The following is a 20,128-nucleotide window of genomic DNA, read 5'->3' on the forward strand; positions in this document are numbered from 1 at the left end:
GGTGAGGAGTTTCAGCGAGGTTGAAAAATAGCCAACTCAGAATCAAATGTACCCTGCTCTTGCCCGTGCCCTTTGGTCTGTTTCGGGTCCCTTTAGACTTCCCTCGCCACCAATGGCGGGCTCCCTTGTTCTCAGTAAATTCCCACCTCAAAGCCAAGGACCATCACACCAATTAGCCCTGACCACAGGTCCCTTGTTACTGGACTTGGTCCATTTCAGAATAAAGCACTCCACAGTGCTACCCTGGCAGCTTCCCTTCCTCTCACTGCCACCTCCTCCCCCTCCATTTAGCTACCCCGCCCCCTCCCCGACTTCCGGCCTTTTTCCTCAGTGGCGCCATTTAAAAATGCGGCGGCCGATACTCAAAAGATATATATATATATATATATATATATATATATATATATATATATATATATATATATAATTGTTCTTTGTCTCTATATTAACAAAAGAGAATAACAACACTATTCTCACCCTACTGGAAGCCATATTTTTATTTTTAGTCTTGTCCAATCTCAAAAAGCAGGTCCACAATGTATGTGACACGAGTCTCTGCTAACCGTAAGAAGTCTCATGACAAATTGTGCCCTTTTAAACAGATTTGGTCCAACTCAGAGCAATGCCTCCATCTCAAAGAATAGAACTTGCTCTCTATTTATTTCGCTTTATTTTATTTTATTGGTATTTTGTTTGTTTGTTTGTTGAGACAGGATTTCTATGTAGTTTTAGAGCCTGTCCTGGAACTAGCTCTCCTAGACCAGGCTGCCTCTGCCAAAGGCGGGGGGCGGAGACACGAGGCCGCAACGGCAAATAAGCCGCTGCCGCCATTTTGTTTGTCTTTGTCAACATAGGAGGTTTATGTTCCCAATCCAGAAAACTCATTGTTCACTCTCTGCTGTGTGATTCCTCATAAAAAAAAACATCCACTATCACCAGTTTCACCCTTGTCCTCAGTCATTTTTTTTTCTTAAGATTTATTTCGTGTAGACCATGCTGGCCTCGAGCTCACAGAGATCCACCTTCCTCATCCTCCCAAGTGTTGAGATTTAAAGGTGTACGCCACAACCTCCCTGCTTTATTTCGTTTTTAATTAGCCCTATCTTCGTGTGGTATATGCACATGAGTGCAATTGCAGGCAGTAGCCACAAGAGGGTGCTGAGTATGCTGGAACCCAAGTTACTTGTGATCGTGATCCATACTCCTTGGGTGCCGAAAATGCAACTCTGGTTTTCTGTATAAACAGTATGGACTCTTAAGCACTGAATCATCTCTCCAGCTCCACTGTTCTCAGTCTTAAGAAGTCCTGAGGAGAGTGGACCAGTAGAGCTCCACACTCATTTTTCTTCTATAGTCTCTGGAATGAGACACTAAAGAAAGCCAGGGAACAGAGGTAGGAAAAGCCCATGGTAAGAGAAAATGTAAGGAAACTTACTGAGGTGGAGATACCAGTGAAGATGACTTACATGTAGCTGAGACTCTCAAATACCTGTCAAGGTAAACCTGATTCTATTAAGCAAAAGGAGTAGCTTGTTCCATAGGAAATTAAAAGGCACAGCATTGAGTGAGTTCTGAAGGAATTAACCACCCTAGGTGAGTCAGGAGGCTTGATGCATATCCCTGGCCTCAATCCTGAATGTCCCCATGAAAATCTATTGATTCATTTCTACACAGGGATATGAGGAACTCAGTGTGGGTAGAGAGACCTCAAATCAGCATAGAAAAGAATATTGCATAAGGCCAGAAATCAAGGCAAGGATTCAGAAGGACCTATATAAGTCCTCCATTAAGGACAGTCTGAATTGACTGGGTAGTTGTGATGGAAGAGCCACTGGTTTACTCCGGTTTCAGGAGTAAACTACTAATAGTAGTGACAGGTTTTTTTTTTTTTTTCGTGTAAGGAGGATGGACTAAATCCACACTAAAAGGCCTTCTGGGTATTTCAGGTAGCCAACAAGAAGAATATTTTCTAAATAGACACTAGAATTGCACAAAAATGGCAGCTTCAGAGTAGGAAAAGGAAGAGGCCTAACACTTTACAACTGGTAATATGAACTGAGAGGAACTGAGAGAGGTTGCTGGGATCTCAAAAGAGAAGTCCTCCACTGCCACCCCTGCTCATTAGCCCAGAACAAGAGGCAAGACAGAGAGTCCCAGTCTAAAATATGTCTCTCCCTTCTTACTTGGGGAATGAGATTTGTATTACAGTAGCATGTTGAATTCCAAAAGCATTGCACTAGTGGAAACGTGCAGAGGCAGCCATAGTTTCAAACAAGGGTTTTGTTCTCTGACTAAAGTGTTCATATCGTCTTCTTCTGTTTCTTACAGCTGCTTTCATCACCAGCACCCTTCTAACATATTCTGTTCTTGTCCTTAGCCAGAGTCATCATGCCTCGTGGCCATAAGAGTAAGCTCCATGCCCGAGAGAAACGCTCCCAGGCCAGAGGTGAAGCTCAGGCTTGTAGAGGTGCTCAGGAACCAGCAAAGGAAACCCCGGAGGCAGCAGAAGAGTCCTCTGCTGCCTCCCAGAGCCAGCCTGCAGCTGAGTCTTCAAGCAGTCTAAAGACTCCTCAAAAAGCAGCACCATCTGCCTCAACTGCTCTGAGTATTTCTTCCTCTGAATCAGATGAAAATTTCTGTGAGGAAAATGATACATATGAAGAAGAAGAAGAATGCCCTTTTGAGCTCAATCCCTGCCCCAGCAGCCCGCACCAAGATATAATAGCCAAAAAGTCGGTGGCGATCTTACGGTGCCTGCTCCACAACTACTATATGAAGCAGCCTAGTACCAAGGAAGAAATGCTGAAGATTATCACCAAGAAGTATGAAAATGACTTCCCTGAGATCTTCAGGAAAGCCTCCGAGAAGCTCGAGGAAGCCTTTGCAATGGAAGTGAGGGAAGTCAACTCGAGTGAGCCCTCATACAACCTCATCAGCAAGCTGAAGCTCCCCAACAATGGGAGGATTCGTGCTGGCAAAGGCTTACCCAAGACTGGTTTCCTGATGAGTGTCCTGAGTATCATCTTTGTTAGTGGCAATTGTGCCAGTGAAGAAGACATGTGGAAAATCCTGAGGAAGAGGCAGATCTATCCAGGGAAGAAACACCGCATCTTTGGTGAGCCCCGGAAGCTCATGACCCAGTATTTTGTGAAGCTGAAGTACCTGGAGTACCGGCAGGTGGCCAACAGTGATCCTCCACGCTATGAGTTCCTGTGGGGTCCCCAAGCCTATGCTGAAATAAGCAAGATAAAAGTCCTGGAATTTTTGGCCAAGATAAATGAAACAACACCTAGTGCCATCGCTGACACTTACTTCAAGTCTTTGAAAAATGAGCAAGAACAAGCAGAAGCCCAAGATGAAGGCCGTACTGATACCACTGACTCTGCTAGTGGAGATTCCCCGGTAAAATTACCAGCAAGTTCTTCCATCCCTTTTGATGTTTGAAGTTTTCCAGTCATTCAGATAAGGATATAAAGCATGAAAAAAGTTTTCTTGAAAATGTGAAAGAATCTTAGAGTTCCTAGGTCACTGAAATGGGAATAGCAGAGGATTAAAACATGGCCAGGCCTAGTTTCCTTTAATTGCTTTCATTATATGGTTTGGTAAAGTTAAATGTAATAAATGCAATGAAATACTTTTCCTGGTTTGTAAAATTGGTAGATAAAGTCATATGTTTATGAATTAGACTTTGTGTTTATTTACTGATACTAAAGAAATCTATGTTAAATATCTTATCTTTAGAAGTCCATGTGAAAGTATTGGAAAGGTAATACAATATTCCAGCGTTTAATTTTAGAAATTGTAAGCCAATTTCTGCAGTTTTACCAGTAATACTGAATTTCCCCTTTGTGACTTAAGATAAAGAAAAAAAAGGAATAAGGATGATGGTTTTTCTTATGAGAACAGTCAATTTGAAATTTATTGAGCAAGGCATGTGGAAAATTCAAACTCCCAAAACTTGGAAAATTGATGCAATTTTCATTTCTTGGTCATGAAGATGTTCGGCTAACTCAACTTTAAAAGTAATGAATAAATGCCATTATCTTACGGGGCAAATCCTATAATTCTATGCTATCAGTTTAGAGAAATCAAACATTGGGGAATGGAGTGGAATGGTGATATATTTCCTTAATGCTGAAAACTGTAAGATCAAGGTGACAGTTCCTAATAATTCTATCCTTATTTAAAACTTTGAGGAAGGGGGACTGGAGAGATGGCTCAGTGCTTAAGAGCACTGACTACTCATCCAGAAGTCCTGAGTTCAATTCCCAGCAACCACATCGTGGCTCACAACCACCTATAATGAGATCTGGTGCCCTCTTCTGGCCTACAGGCAGGATACTGTATAAATAACTAAATCTAAAAAAAAACCAATAAAAAAACTTTGAGGGAGGAAAAAGACAGGACAGTAAGGGATGGACAAAGGTAAAGGATACATGAGGAAAGGGAAGGAAGGAAGAATGAGATAAAGATGGAAGGAGGAAAGGAGTCAGTCAGGTAGAGAAGAAGTAAGAGAAAGAGGAGGAAAAGTAGCAAAGCATAAAAGAGTGAGGAAAAATCTACTTTTCCAGTTTTAGTGTAATTAACATAAAATGGGGGGCTCTTTCTCACTAAATGCTAAATGGGAGATCTCCATCAAACCTCTCCCCTAAAAGCTCAGGCGTCCATGTGAAAGAGTAAGCAAAAAGATGGTAAGATCCAGATGTGATAGTTGACTCCAAGGAAACTGTCTTCCAGACACAACTGGAATGAATTGCACATATGAACTCAGAGACTGTGGCAGCATGTGTTAAGACTCACACAGGTTCAAGTCATATGGGTTCCTATCACAGAGTGAAGTGGACATGGGTTATGCCCTTAATCAAAAATATATTTGCAATTGATTCCTACTGGGAAAGGGAAATCCCATTTTCTTCAATGGAGTATCACTAGGTTTATCAACCATTCTCCAAGCAGGCCTCATGCCCAGAGTAGCTGACCATCACAAAATGATGAGTGGGGGGGTGTTTTGTTTCATTTTGTTTGGGTATTTTTATTTTCTTTGTTTCTTTTGTCTATTTTTAGAGAGAGACAGAAAGAACATGAAGTTGGGTGGGTACTTTTCATTTCACAAACATTTACAAAGGCCAACATTTTGTTAAGTCAATAATGACCAAAATGAGACAGTTGGACATCATGGGAGCAATGGAAGGATTTGGCCTTATCACAAATTCTAAGGCCTTGAATTTTAGTCATCTGGGACAGGACTTCCTACACTCAGATTAGTGCTGTCATTGAAAAGTTTCTGTACCCTAATAATAATTGCCAACATAGCAATACAAATCAGACCGCATCAAGCAAAATTAGTAAAAGCTCTTTTATTGGATATCACACTCCCAGGTGATTTTCCAGACACCCCCCACACCCAGAGAGGAGATGGGAAAGATACACCAGAAAACCACATGTCGGTTTTCTGGGGGCAGTTTAACTACCCTATGGGACTGGCCTTGAACATCTCTGGGGGAGGGTTTATCATTTGGCAGGCTTTCTGAGCAACAGCAGGGTTTGCAGAGAGATGGGGGAGGGGCTGAGGGTGAAGCTGCCATCAGAACATCCCAGCCTCTTTGGGTATACAGACCCTTGATTCATGTCTAGCTGCTTCCCACAGGCATGGAATGATGTGTGGAGGGGGAGTCAGGAGTTGGTGAGCTCACATTCAACAGGAGGTATGAGAGGAGAGGCATCCAGTTAACTGCCATCCTGGAGACTTCAGGCATTTGTGTCTTGAGGAAGGAGAAAAGGCAAATTGCTAGGAGAAAAAAAAAACAGAAGAACAGATTATTATCACCTGTCCTACTTGTACTGACAAAGACAGATGTGCCATGAAAAAGAGCACATAGGCCTTTCAATTGAGACATCTGGTTAAACTAGAGAGTGGTCCCAGTTGCTGAACAGACCAAGTATCTTGAATAAGTGCCCACTTGAGCCTGGAGAGTTAGTACCAGCATGGATGTCCCAGGAAATTCGCAGCTGAGGGTGTTGTGAAGATCAGGTAGGGTCCTGTCCACTAGGACGTGAGAAACTTAGGAACTAGCCCAGGGAGAGCAAGGCAGGTTTATGGGCAGTTGGGTCCATTGGCATGGGGGCAGGGAGAAAGCTGTCAGCATGTAAGTAGAGAAGGGACCTCAGAATGGAGAGGTAGGGAAGGTACCCAGCCAGTGGAGGAGTTTGGGTAGGTAGGTGGTGAATGAGGAGGAAGAGTCTTCTATAAAGAGTTTGAAAGTACATAGGCTTATAGGAGAATGTGAGGTGGCCTGGAGGTGGGTAAGGGAAATGGGAAGAAAGGAGGACCAGGACAACCTGAGCTCAATGCAGAGCTTTATTAGCTGTTGCTGAATTAGATTGCTGGCCCTCTCCACCTTTCCTGAGGATTGTGGGGATGTGGGGCTTCCAGAAAATGTTGAGTGCTTCTGACATGATCTCCATAACCCTGGAAGAGAAGGTTGATCTGTTGCCTGTTTGGATGATCTGTGGAACGCCAAACCAAGGAATGATGGGGTCCAGGAGTACCTGAACCACCACATCTGCTGTCTCCCTGGAGGTGGGAAATGCTCTGCCCATCCTGTAAAAGTGCCAACAAGTGTAATGAGGTGGTGGAGTATTTCATGAGTAGGCATGTGAGTGAAACCAACCTGCCAGTCCTTGCCTGATTGATGTCCAAAAACTTGGTGCACAGGCTGATGTATATGGAGAACTGCTTGTGGAACATAGCAGTGAACCTGTGAAATGAAAACTCAGAGATGGGTGGGGTCAAAGAGGCCCTCTTAAGAAATGAAAAAAAAACTTTAGGATTTATGTGTAAGGTCTGGTGGGTGTCTAAAATGATAAATGATGCCTGGTCCTGAGGAAGAATGAGATGGTTATTTAATTAGAAACATCCATCCTTTGTTTATGTGGCCTCTGTTTTCATGAGTTCAATCCTCTCTTCTTGTTCATAACAAGGTTGACAGGAGGGAGTAAAAATCAAAATATGTTCTGTTGATCCAGAGGAGCTAGAGGTCAGTCCCCGGGGCTACTGAGTCAGCATGAGCATTGCCAAAGGCCACTGGGTCCTTGGAGGACTGGTGTCCTGGCAGTGAATTATGGCTACTTCCACAGGGAGCTGGAGCACCCCCAAGAGCTTAGCTATAAGGGGTCCATTAACTATGGGAGTGCCCTTGGTAGTGAGGAAACCTCTTTCCTTCCAGAGCAGAGAATGGGTATGGGCTATTAAAAAGGCATGTTTAGAGTCAGTATAGATATTATCCCATTGACCCTTGGCTATGTGGAGCACTCTAGTCAAGGTGATTATTTCTGCCTTTTGTGAGGAGGTTCCCATTGGCAGGCAGGTCACTCAACTGTTTTAGTGGAAGTGACAACTACATATGCCACCAGGTTGTTTCCTGATTTGTCTATAAGACAACTTCCATCAATAAACAGGGTGAGCTGGGGGCTTCTGATTGCTTGGTCTAGGAGACCAGACCAGGATGAGCATAAGGCCTCCAAAGCCTCTGGGCACAAGTTAGAGGAGGTACCAGAGGAGAAGGAAACAGGAAGGAGGGTTGCAGAGTTTAGGGCAGGACTGGAGGCCAAGGTAATCTGAAGGTTTTCTAGAATCAGTAAGTTAAACACTTGTACTCATGAGGGCCCAAGGAGGGAGACGAATGACTTAGAAGGTTTAAGAGGTGGTGAGTGGAGTATACCATAATTGGCTTGAACATGGCGATCTTGAGAGCCTCCCAGGTGAGTTAGGTTGCTGCTGCTAAAGTTCTCAAGCATGGCTGCCATCCACAGGCCGTGAGCTCCAGCTGTTTGGACAAAAAGACAACAGCCTGATTCTAAGGCCCAACCAGTTGAACTAGGACTCTGATGGCTACTCCTGACCTCTCATCTGTATAAAGGTGGTACGTTCTCGTGGGGTCGGATAGAGCAAGGGCAGGGGCTGTTAGAGGGGCATCTCACAGTAGAGAGAAGTGGCAATAAATGGTGGCCTGGTGTGTGAGATGTCCGGTGGGTCTCTCTGGCTTCCTGATACAGAGGCTTGACTGTAATGGAAAAGTTAGGAATTCAGTGATGGCAGAATCCCATCAGGCCCCCAAATGAGAGGATCTGAGCCGCTGTGGTTAGGGGGTGTAAATCCCGCAGGGCCTGGACCCTGTCAGAGGTGAGGGAGGGTCTTAGACTCTGGGCTGAGTTTATTTATTTGGATGAATATGCCACTGTGGGAAAGCATAACTGAGGCTTACCTGGTGAAACTCAGTATCTCAGGGATCTGAGGAAGTTCAGGAACCAAGTAGTGGCCTATTGTGACAGAGCAAATGTGGGATTACAGAGAAGATCATCAATCTATTGGAGAAGTGTTCTAAGACCAGGGTCAAAGGTAGGAAGAACCAGAGCCAGGGCTTGGCCAAAGAAATGAGGGCTATCTGAAAATCCTGAGGGAGAACAGTCCACATAAGCTGTCTGGGGCATTGGGTGTTAGGGTCCTCCCAGGTGAAGGCAAAGAGGAAGTATGAGTCAGGGTGTAAAGGGACAGTAAAGAAGGCATCTTTCAGGTCCAGAACAGTAAAGTGGGAGAGAGCAGGAGGGATGTTAGACAGGAGATTGTCAGGGTTGTTAACCGGAGGGTAAACTGGAATAACTGCCTCATTTATGAGGCAGAAGTCTTAAAGCAGATGGTAAGAACCAGAAGGCTTATGCACAGGAAGGATTAGAGTGTTGCAGGGTCAGTTGACAGGAATGAAAAGTCCCTGAGATAGAAGGCGGGTGATAATAGGCTTAAGGCCTCTGTGGTGGGTTTCAGAAATAGGAAACTGGGGCCTGGAAGGGAAGGAAGAAGGGTCCTTAGGATGGACTAGGACTGGCTGGTGGTGAGTAGCAACCACAAGGGTTGAAATATACCATAGTTGGGGATCCACTGGCTAAGGAAGTGTAGGAACAGGACAGTGGGGTAGAAACTTATGAGGTTATTAAGGGGGGAAGAAAGTGGCACTCAGGAGAGGGTGTGGGGCTCAAGGCAAGTATGGCTCCAAAATGGCTGAGAATGTCACAACCAAGTAGAGGTCCAGGGAAAGCAGGTATGACTAAGAAAGAGTGTGAGAAGAATCGCCCCTCAAGAATGCAAGGAAGTAGCAAGGTTTTAAGTGGTAAGGAAAGGGTCCTATTCACCCCATGATAGAATTTGGTGAGGGAATTGTAGGACCCGAGTGAGCTGTTAAAACAGAGTAGTATCTCCTGTGTCCAAAAGAAAAGTAATGAACTTACCCTGTACCTGCATTGTTATCCTAGGCTTGGAAAGGGCAATGGGAGTCACCAAGTCTGGGCTGCATCAGTCCTCTGCCAGGCTGAGTAGTTTGAAGGCTGAACAGTCTCAGCTACCGGTGTTTTTGAGGCTGGGCCTCTGTAGCATGGCATGGAGGATGAGCCAGCACAGGGGCATTCTGATTTTTAGTGTCCAGATGTCTACAGACAGTATTTGGTCTCATTGGTTGCTGAGACTCAGGAAAATATCATGACCAGTGTCCATCCAGACTACATTTGCAGCAGGCTCCTGGCAGAGTTGACTGAAGCTGAGCTCTGGTGGGATGGAGTCTCATGGTTGGCTTACCTTGTCCATGTTGTGGGGGTCCTGGTGGCCTCAGGGCAGCTGCTAAGGCTTGGGCTCTGAGCACAGCCTTCTGTTGCAGCCTTGTCTTTCAGGAAGACTCAGCTGCCCCTTCTCAGGCATTAAAACTTTCAAGGGATTTGGTGGACCCTCCTCAGCCTTTTTTAAAAAAATTCTTTCTACTATTGGGCACTGACTGAGAAATGAAATGGGTGGCTCCTGCAAGGGACGCTACATCAAGTTGAATATACTAAACCATGGTCTCTTGTAATTGATACAGAAAGATGGCCAGGTTTTTGTCAGCTAATTGTGTAGTCCCTCAGAGCTTATCAAAATTAACAACTTTTAATTCATCTGCTGGCCTGGTGGCCTGTCATGTCACCTGGGTACCCTGACCCTTTAAGAGACAAGCCCCACCCACTCCCAACTACCCCTTCTGACAAGGCAAGAGGATCTCCTACCTCCTCCAGCCTGTGCTCTCTCTTTTCCCATCCCTCTTCTAAAGAGGTAACCACTGTCTCTCTCCCCCTCTTCCTACATCCCCCATCTCTCTGCCTCTCTCACTTTTTCCCACTGATCCCCTTTCTCTTCCATAACTCACTAAATAAACTCTACACTCAAACTCTCCCTCCACATGACATATCTGTCTATCTCTCACGCACTATGGTTTTCCACCCACCAAGGTGACCCGCAGCAGAAGACACAGGACCTGCTGATGCCTCAGGTGACCATCACTGCTCCACCGAGGCATTGTGTGACCATCCAAAGTGCCTCGTGGGACTGTTCTTCCACCACGTCTTTATAAATCATAACATTGGTGTATGATTCAGCCAGGTTGTCTCCACATTCGCTCCTGCATGCAGGAGAGCTAGCTGAGGACACTTCGGGACCCAGGACTTGGACCAATTTCCAATGCTGCAAATGGTAAGGTTCCCTTTTCCATGTCAGCTTTGGCTCACATTCACCTCTTATTGCTTCCCATAGCTAAAAACCACTCAGAATAGTCTTTACATTGTTCAGATTTTTTTTCCCTTTTTGGACCTCTCATAAGCAGTCCTTGCTATCCCTGCTGTTTGGAACAGTCCCTAGCCCCTGGTTCCTGAGCTCATGCTGGGAATCAACTTGGCTTTATTATCAACCCCTGCACTAGCCTGGAGACATCTAGCTAGTTGCCCTGGGGTTTGCACTGGTTTTGCCATTCTCACAGTTTCAGCTGTGGGAAACAAACCTGCAAAAATTATCAGTTCCTTTCTAAATTTCTACCAGCAAACAGGACTGGTGGTTTCCACTCACTGAGCAGTGCATTCATTTTGGGGGTTTGGGGCCCCTCAGATACTGCTCCCTTTTTGGCCTAGTGCCTCTTGGACAGCTGCCCTTTCTCGAGTTCTCCCCTAGCACTGCACTCGTTGAGCAGTGCATTCTTTTTTGGGGCCCGGAGCCCTTTGGATATTTTTCTGCCCCACTCATGGAAAATAGGTTGACATTTCTAATTTCTACCAGCAGACAGCTAAATGTAAATAGTCACACCAGGTGGAAAAACGTGGCTGCCACCATTTTCTTTGCACTTAACAAAGAGAGGACCCAGAAGTTTTGTCCCTAGCCAAACAGCTCTGGCAGTAGTTAGTGGAGAGTGAGAAAGGAGGTAGGGTAGAACAAGAAAGGAGAGGATAAAGGAAAGGAAAAAGGGGTGGAGTTGTAGGTGGGGAGGGTAAAGGATACAAAGGGGAGAGAGGTGAAGAAGAGTGGGGATGGAAGTAAAAAGTAAAGGTGAAGTAGGTGGAGAAGGGAAGTGATAGGAAGAAATGAGAGAAGTAGGGCAAGGTGGGTAAAGGAGAAAGGAACCCAAGTAAGGAGACATGTAGGTAATTACATGTAGATAAGGGAGGAGAATGGAAACGAAGGAGAGGAGGAGGGAAGAGGAAAGGAATATTAGGAAAAAAGAGATGGGGAGGGGAGGAAAGGGAAGGCAAAATACGTAGGGAGATGAGTAAAGAGGGGAGAGTGGAGGAGAGGAGGAAAGATTAGGTTAAAGCAAGTGAAGGAAGTATGTAGGGGAGGCAGGAATTTTAGAGGAGAGGAGGAGAGAAGTTAAGGAGTGGTAGGGAAAGAAAATGCTGGGAGAAGTAGCAAGGGGAAGAGTCACTAGGCTAAAAGAGGTGAGAGGTAGGTAGGGAGTAGGAAACAAGAGACAAGGGAAGGGAGAGGAAGGGAGTGGTAAAAAGGAGAGATCAGAACCCTGAAATAGAAACAGCCATAGGTGAACGGAGAGAAGGGGCAGAGATGAGATGGGGAAAATAAAAACAAAGGAAAACTAACAGTATTAAAGAGAAGCAAGACAAATAGAGGCGATGGGAAAGGGCTAAATAAGAATGAATAATAACTAGCTAGAAAAGACAAGCATCAGGAAACTCCAACCTATAGAACAAAAGAAAGCAGAACAATACCCATGGAGTTTTATTTACAGAAACACAGGAACAAAATGGGTAGGATGTGAAGGTGAAGATTGCTTCACATCCATTTTGTGTTCAGAGGTAAACAGGAACAGAAGAGGGGAAATATGAAGTTGAAGAGTGCATGAGTCCCTAATCACGGGTCTGCAGGAACAAAATAAGCAGGAACACAGTTGCAGATTACTTCATTGCTGAGATCTAGTCACACATCAAGAAAAATAGAATGGGAGGAACAAAATGGGAAGGAAGAGAGTTGCCTATTAAATCACTTCCAACTTGTATTTAGAGATACATAAAAATAAAATGGGAGGGGCCAGACGTTGCAGATAATATCACTTCCTGGCTCTGATCAGCAGTCTATGGGAACAGAAGGAGAAGGGCCAGAAGGTGAGGATAATATCACTAGTTGGCTCTGATCAGAAGTCTGAGGGAACAGAAGAGGAGGGGCCAGAAGGTGAGGATAATATTAGTTCCAGGATCTGTTCAGAGGATTATATCAGTTCCAGGATCTGATAAAAGTCTACTGGAACAGGAGGGAAAGGCCGGAAGGTTAGGATAATATCACTTCTGGGCTCTGATCAGCAGACTAGGGGAACATACAAGAAGGGGCCGGGAGGTAAGGATGACCTCACTTCCAGGCTCTCTATAGAAGTCTACAGGGACATAAGGGGAGGAGCCGGAAAGTGAGGATAATATCAGTTCCAGGCTCTGATAAGAGGATTATATCCGTTCCAGGCTCTGTTCAGAAGTCTACGGGAACATACGGGGAGGGACAAGAAGGTGAGGATAACCTCACTTCCGGGCTCTAATTAGAAGTCCAAGGAAACAAACGGGGAGGGCCCGGAAGGTGAGAATTAATTCCGGATCTGATCAGAGATTTATATCAGTTCCGGGCTCTAATCAGAAGTCTATGGGAACATAAGGGGAGGGACAAGAAGGTGAGGATGACCTCACTTCCGGGCTCTAATCAGAAGTCTAAGGAAACAAACAGGGAGGGGCCGGAAGGTGAGGATAATATCAGTTCTGTGCTGTGATTAAAGGATTATATCAGTTCCGGCTCTGTTCAGAAGTCTACGGGAACATACGGGGAGGGACAAGAAGGTGAGGATAACCTCACTTCCGGGCTCTAATCAGAAGTCTAAGGAAACAGACAGGGAGGGACCAGAAGGTGAGGATAATATCAGTTCCGGGCTCTAATCAGAAGTCTAAGGAAACAGACAGGGAGGGACCGGATGGTGAGGATAATATCAGTTCCCGGCTGTGATCAGAGGATTATATGAGTTTCTGCTCTGTTCAGAAGCCTACAGGAACATAAGGGGAGGGGCCGGAAAGGGAGGATGACCTCACTTCCGGGCTCTAATCAGTCTATGGAAACAAACGGGTAGGGGCCAGAATGAGAGGATGACCTCACTTCCGGGCTCTAATCAGAAGTCTAAGGGAACAGACAGGGAGGGACCGGAAAATGAGGATAATATTAGTTCCGGGCTCTGTGAGAGGATTATATCCGTTCTGGCTCTGTTCAGAAAGCTACCGGAACATAAGGGGAGGGACCGGAAGGTGAGGATGACCTCACTTCCGGGCTCTAATCAGAAGTCTAAGGAAACAGACAGAGAGGGACCGAAAGGTGAGGATAATATCAGATCCGGTCTCTGTTAAGATAATTATATCCATGCCGGGCTTAGTTCAGAAGTCTAAGGGAACATTAGGGGAGCGACGGGAAGGTGAAGATGACCTCAATTCCGGGCTCTAATCAGAAGTCTAAGGAAACAAACGGGGGGATGCCGGAAGGAGAAAATGACCTCACTTGCGGGCTATAATCAGAAGTCTAAGGGAACAGACAGGGAGGGACCGGAAGGTGAGGATCAGTTCCCGGCTCTCTTCAGAAGTCTATGGGAACATAAGGGGAGGGACTGGAAGGTGAAGATGACCTCACTTCGAGGCTCTAAGCAGAAGTCTAAGGAAACAGACAGGGAGGGACCGGAAGATGGGGATAATATCTGTTCCCGGCTGTGATCAGAGGATTATATGAGTTTCTGCTCTGTTCAGAAGCCTACAGGAACATAAGGGGAGGGGCCGGAAGGTGAGGATGACATCACTTCCTGGCTCTAATCAGCAGTCTATGGAAACAAACAGGGAGGGGCCAGAATGAGAGGATGACCTCACTTCCGGGCTCTAATCAGAAGTCTAAGGGAACAGACAGGGAGGGACCGGAAAATGAGGGTAATATTAGTTCCGGGCTCTGTGAGAGGATTATATCCGTTCTGGCTGTGTTCAGAAAGCTACCGGAACATAAGGGGAGGGACCGGAAGGTGAGGATGACCTCATTTCCGGGCTCTAATCAGAAGTTTAAGGGAACAGATCGGGAGGGACCTGAAGGTGAGGATAATATCAGATCCGGTCTCTGTTAAGAGAATTATATCCGTTCTGGGCTGTGTTCAGAAGTCTAAGGGAACATAAGGCGAGGGACCGGAAATTGAGGATGACCTCAATTCCGGGCTCTAATCAGAAGTCTAAGGAAACAGATGAGGAGCCAGAAGGTATAATGACCTCACTTCCTGTCTCTAATCAGAAACCTAAGGAAGCAGATAGGGAGGTACCGGAAGGTGAGGATTATCAGTTCTCGGCTGTATTCAGAGGATTATATCAGTTCCTGGCTCTCTTCAGAAGTCTACGGGAACGTAAGGGGAGGGACCGGAAGGTGAGGATGACCTCACTTCCGGGCTCTAATCAGAAGTCTAAGGAAACAGACAGGGAGGGACCGGAAGGTGAAGATAATATCAGTTCCTGGCTGTGATAGGAGGATTATATCAGTTCCGGCTCTGTTCAGAAGTCTACGGGAACAGAAGGGGATGTGACTGGAAGGTGAGGATGACCTCACTTCTGGGCTCTAATCAAAAGTCTAAGGGACAGACAGGGAGGAACCGGAAGGTGAGAATACTATCGTTTCTCGGTTGTCATCAGAGGATTATATCAGTTCCCGGCTCTCTTCAGAAGTGTATGGGAACATAAGGGGAGGGACCGGAAGTTGAGAATTATATCAGGTCCTGGCTCTGTTCTGCAGTCTTGGGGAGCATAAGGGGAGGGACACGAAGGTGAGGATGATCTCACTTCTGCGCTCTGTTCAGAAGTCTAAGGAAACATACAGGGAGGGACCCAAACGTGAAGATAATATCATTTCCAGCTCTGTTCAGAAGTTTAAGGGAACAGAAGGGTAGGGGCCGGAAGTTGAGCATAATATCAGTTATGGGCTCTGATTATAAGTCCAGGGAATTGTAGGTGAGCATGACTTCGCTTCCTTTCTCTGTTCAGGAGTGTGTGGGAACAGCAGAGACGTTACCAGAAGTTGAGGATTACTCTTTTTTTCGTGGACTCAGCTGAGAGAAGTTGAATTGTCCAGTCATCTTAGTGATCTATTCTAGGTAATTCTGGGTTTGGGTTGGGTAATCTGTTTTAAAATTGTCAGAATTTTTCTCTTCCACCCTTCCTTGTCCCTTTTAGCCATTTTATTTGTAAAGCTGTTTTCGGTTAGGTGCCTGTGTGCATCTTTCGAGTTTTTGGGTAGATGCAGCAGTTTTACCAAGAGCCTGTTTTTTTGTTTGTTTGTTTTTTCTGCTGGTCTCATTGGATGAATGCCCTGGCACGGGGCACTAGACTTCACCAAAACAAAATTATTGGGCTCTAAGGGGCTAGAGAGAAACCTGTCTTCAAAATTCTATGCTCTGTGTATGTTGGTGTGGTGGATATACACAGACAGGTGGTGCTGTGTTATGGACAAATGGTTTTGCACAGTTACATGCTTCTTCCCATACATGGTGGCTGTAATGGGTCTGTTGTGACAGGCTCTATCCCTTTATGGTGGCCTAAGAGGGTCCATTTGCACAGATCTCTGCCACTGTATGGGGATCTATGTGGGTAATGCATATTCCCATAGGTGTCTCCTTGGATGGTGGCCTAAGTGGGTTTGCATAACCATAGGACTTCACTCCTGTACAGTGGCCTAAGTGGGTCTAATAAGGACCAAAGACTGAAGTTTTCCTTCACTTTCCCTTAAGAAAGTAAGAAGGGGCTGGAGAGATGGCTCACCGGTTAAGAGCATTGCATGCTCTTCCAAAGGACTGGAGATCGATTCCCAGCAAACACATGGTGGGTCACAACCATCTGTAATGAGGTCTCGTGTCCTCTTCTAACAGGCATATATGCAAACAGAGTATTGTATCCATAATAAATAAATAAATAAATATTTTTAAAAAAGAAAAGATAGTAAGACAATGTTTCCTTATCACTACAATAACCTAGAAATTCTACCGCAGTCAGATAATGTCAGGATAAAGACTTAAATCACCATGGAAATAACACTCCTTTTTTTTGTTTTTTGTTTTTTGTTTTTCGAGACAGGGTTTCTCTGTGGTTTTGGAGCCTGTCCTGGAACTAGCTCTTGTAGACCAGGCTGGTCTCGAACTCACAGAGATCTGCCTGCCTCTGCCTCCCGAGTGCTGGGATTAAAGGCATGCGCCACCACCGCCCGGCACAACACTCCTTTTAAGAGGAAAATCCCCCAGTATTTCAATTTTTGCTAGTACTGCGTCCCGACTGACACCTGAATGATGAAGTGGGAAGAAAGGCAGATTAAATTTCTACCTGAGAAATACTGAGGGAGTTTGTAGTGTTAGTTTGGAAAGAACAAAAGGAAGTGGGTATAAAGGACTTTGCTAATAATAGATATGATTGGTTATGAATGTAAAGTAAGGGAACTCTTGAATCTTGATCCCAAGGGACCCCAGTGAAAGGCCTGACCTACTCTTGGAAGCCTGAGACTAGATTTTCATGCAGTGGTCTAACAAGTTTTAATTTCCTCCACAGGGTTTGCAAAATAGAGACTGATCCACGAGTACAGGAGCCCTGGTATGTTCCAAGAAAGATGTGCTTCTGGAAAGCTGCAAAAGCAGGTCTTTGTTAAATCCCAGGTATTCTATATCTGGTAACAATGTGGTGCTTAGAGATTTTCATTGTCACCCTTTCAGATTCCTGCCTTGTCAGTTCTACTGCTTCATTCCTTAGCCCAGTCATCATGCCTAGGGGTCAAAGGAGTAAGAGCTGCTCCCCTGCAAAACGACAACAGGCACGCAGTGAGCTCCAGGGTCTCCCAGAAGTTCACACTGGAAAAGAAGCTGCATGTCCTCCTGTTGACCAGAGTGATGGCTCCAGGTTCCCTGATGTTTCTGCTCTACAGGGGCTAAAAGCCACTGGATCTCACAGGGCAGATGTGTCCTGCACAGTCTCTGGTGTAGGTGATAGGAATGCTGTTGCTCTTGCTGATAAGCAAACTTCAGGTGCTATTCAGACAGTGACCTCTATTCAGCACACACTTAAGGATCCGATCATGCGGAAGGCTAGTGTGCTAATAGAATTTCTGCTGGATAAGTTTAAGATGAAAGAGGCAGTTACACGGAGTGAAATGATAGCCATAGTGAACAAGAAGTATAAGGAACAGTTCCCTGAGATCCTCGATAAAACCTCTGCACGCCTAGAGCTAGTCTTTGGTCTTGAGTTGAAGGAAATAGATCCCAGCACTCAGTCCTATATGCTGGTGGGTAAACTGGGTCTCTCCACTGAGGGAAGTCTGAGTAGCAATTGGGGGTTGCCCAGGACCGGTCTCCTGATGTCTGTCCTGGGTGTGATCTTCATGAAGGGCAATCGTGCCACTGAACAAGAGGTCTGGCAGTTTCTGAATGCAGTAGGGGTATATGCTGGGAAGAAACACTTAATCTTTGGGGAGCCCCAAGAGTTCATAAACAAAGATCTAGTGCAGGAAAAGTACCTGGAGTACCGCCAAATTCCTGGCAGTGATCCACCATGCTATGAGTTCCTGTGGGGACCCAGAGCCCATGCTGAAACCACCAAGATGAAAGTTCTGGAAGTTTTAGCTAAGGTCAGTGGCACTGTCCCTAGTGCCTTCCCTAATCTCTACCAGTTGGCTCTTAGAGATCAGGCAGGGGGAATAAGAAGGAGAGGTCAAGGTAGGGCTGGCACCGTTGTCAAAGCCAGGATACAATCCAAGACTCACACAAGTAGTTGAGTCTGTTCTATGGTTTCCGTATTATATTTGAAGAACAGTCTGCCTCCTAATGAGTGGAGAGTTCATAGAATACCAGAACCAAAATGTATACATTCTTGACCTTCTATACATTACTACAATATATTTTTGTTATTTTGTAAATGTCTCTTTAATCAGTGATTTGCGTAATGCTTATGTTAACTGCATAAAATGGTTAGTCACTTGTGAATTTAGGACTCAAGAGTTTTGTTACTTTCAACAAATTGGAAAACCTTACCTTATTAAAATGCTATGTAACATTGCATTGGAAAGAGGATTTGCATGGAAATGTGATGTCATATGATGATGAAAGTAAAGTGGCAAGTATCTTACTGTTATTTTTGAAAATTTCATATTCCACTGCAATTTGTTAGCAATATACTTTTTTCCTTTCTTGTGAATGCTAAGTGAAATAAAATTGTATTTGATGGCTTTACTTGGATTCATTAGAAAGTAAATTGTAAACCTCTATTACTATATTCAAGAATTTATTTTTTGAATTTTTTAATTTTCTATAGCTCTGGCTGTCATAGAACTCACTCTGTAGACCAGGCTAGCTTCAAACTTAGACATCCGCCTGACTTTGTTTCCCAAGTGCTAGGATTAAAGGCATGTGTAATGGGTTTGCTGCAGGTTCCCGACAGCTTGCTGCAGAAAGCAGCCAGTCCCAGGCAGGGACTGTGCAGGAGACCACGTGGCAGGAAGGTGGCTGGTCCCCAGCAAGCTTTGTGGGCTGTTGGCTGGTCCCCGGCAACAGACAGTGGGTCCCAGGATGCTGCAAGTCCCCAGTAGTGGGCAGTCTTAGGCAGGGATGGCACAAAAGACCACGCAGCAGGTCTCCAGGTCTCCATGTGGTGGTAGGGGCCAGAAAAGAGAAAGACGGATAGCACGCCATACTAAGTGGTGTTGGACATTTATTTAGGGGTTATGGAATGGAGAAGGGCAGAACGTGGAAGAGAGAGAGAGAGCAGAGAGGAGAGAGAGAGAGAGGAGAGAGACTGAAGCTGCCTCTCTGAGAGGAAGAAGAAAAAGAGAAGAGAGACACAGGAGCAGGGGAAGGGGAGAAGTGGGGAGAGAGGCAGAAGCTGCCTCTCTGAGAGGGAGATGGAAAAGGAGAGCTCAGGCTGGAAGCTGAAGATCAGCCTGCCTCAGCAGCTGGGGGAGGGAGTGGGCGTGGCTTGTCCCTTAAAGAGACAGAACAATCTTCACAGCATTTATCATCACTGCCCGGCTTATTTCCTTCAATTTTCAATTAAGCATTGATTCTCTGTAATTTCCCCTCTTCCCTTCAATAACTGAATCTAGTAAGGAAAGCATGGTGTAGTCACTGACAATGAGGTTATCAAAGTCTAGGAGCAGCTATATTAAAGAAAGTGGATAATACATTGGGTAAGATATAAAATGCAAATAGAAACATGATAGGAACATGACATTTTCTTGAGAGCTAACTGGAGATCACTCTGGAATATATTAGAACAGGCAATTCAAAGAGTATAAATGAATGAAAATGTTGCTCAATGACTATTGCTAGGATTTAATAATTGAGGAATATTTAATTTGCCTATGGGGTTGTTCTCTGCTAGACAAATTTAAGTTTGTGTTTTCAGTCAAGGGCTACCAGACTCACTAGGTGATTATCCAAATTATGCTTTTAAATATTTTTACCACCAAAATATTGAGCCCTCCTTTAGAGTTTCACAAACTGTAATACAAAACATTTGGTGACTGAGTTTCATCAATGGCAAGTAATTTAAGTGCGGCTGTGTAATAGCCTGTGGTAAGTATTTTGAAATCCACAGTAGTGGGTTTCTTCTACCATGCAATATACGAAATCAAGCCAAATTCATATGACCAGGTTTAATCTGAGCAAAGCAACTTCCAGGTTGCTCTGGTGGAGAGAAGAAAGCAGGAGAGAAATCACACTGTTGCACCCAAGAAGGGGGCCTTAATTACCCTGTAGGT

The 20,128-nt window shown here is 45.1% G+C and overlaps 2 protein-coding genes across 2 annotated transcripts; both read left to right on the forward strand.

Annotated features, from left to right (window-relative positions):
- Positions 1 to 2,388: 2,388 nt before the first annotated feature.
- On the forward strand, positions 2,389 to 3,444 carry LOC142840423 (melanoma-associated antigen B5-like). Its single transcript, XM_075956947.1, has one exon. The coding sequence runs from the start codon at positions 2,389 to 2,391 to the stop codon at positions 3,442 to 3,444; it is 1,056 nt and encodes a 351-aa protein (XP_075813062.1).
- A 13,572-nt stretch (positions 3,445 to 17,016) lies between these two features.
- LOC142840424 (melanoma-associated antigen B4-like) lies at positions 17,017 to 18,148 on the forward strand. The gene has a single exon (XM_075956948.1). The coding sequence runs from the start codon at positions 17,057 to 17,059 to the stop codon at positions 18,146 to 18,148; it is 1,092 nt and encodes a 363-aa protein (XP_075813063.1). The 5' UTR covers positions 17,017 to 17,056.
- The last annotated feature ends 1,980 nt before the right edge of the window (positions 18,149 to 20,128 follow it).

Source organism: Microtus pennsylvanicus, chromosome X (genome assembly GCF_037038515.1).
Source record: "Microtus pennsylvanicus isolate mMicPen1 chromosome X, mMicPen1.hap1, whole genome shotgun sequence".
Lineage (NCBI taxonomy): Eukaryota > Metazoa > Chordata > Mammalia > Rodentia > Cricetidae > Microtus > Microtus pennsylvanicus.

What these genes read in the sequence shown, in the direction of transcription:
- LOC142840423 (XM_075956947.1), top strand. Translation starts at nt 2,389, where the DNA reads ATGCCTCGTGGCCATAAGAGTAAGCTCCATGCCCGAGAGAAACGCTCC.
- LOC142840424 (XM_075956948.1), top strand. Translation starts at nt 17,057, where the DNA reads ATGTGGTGCTTAGAGATTTTCATTGTCACCCTTTCAGATTCCTGCCTT.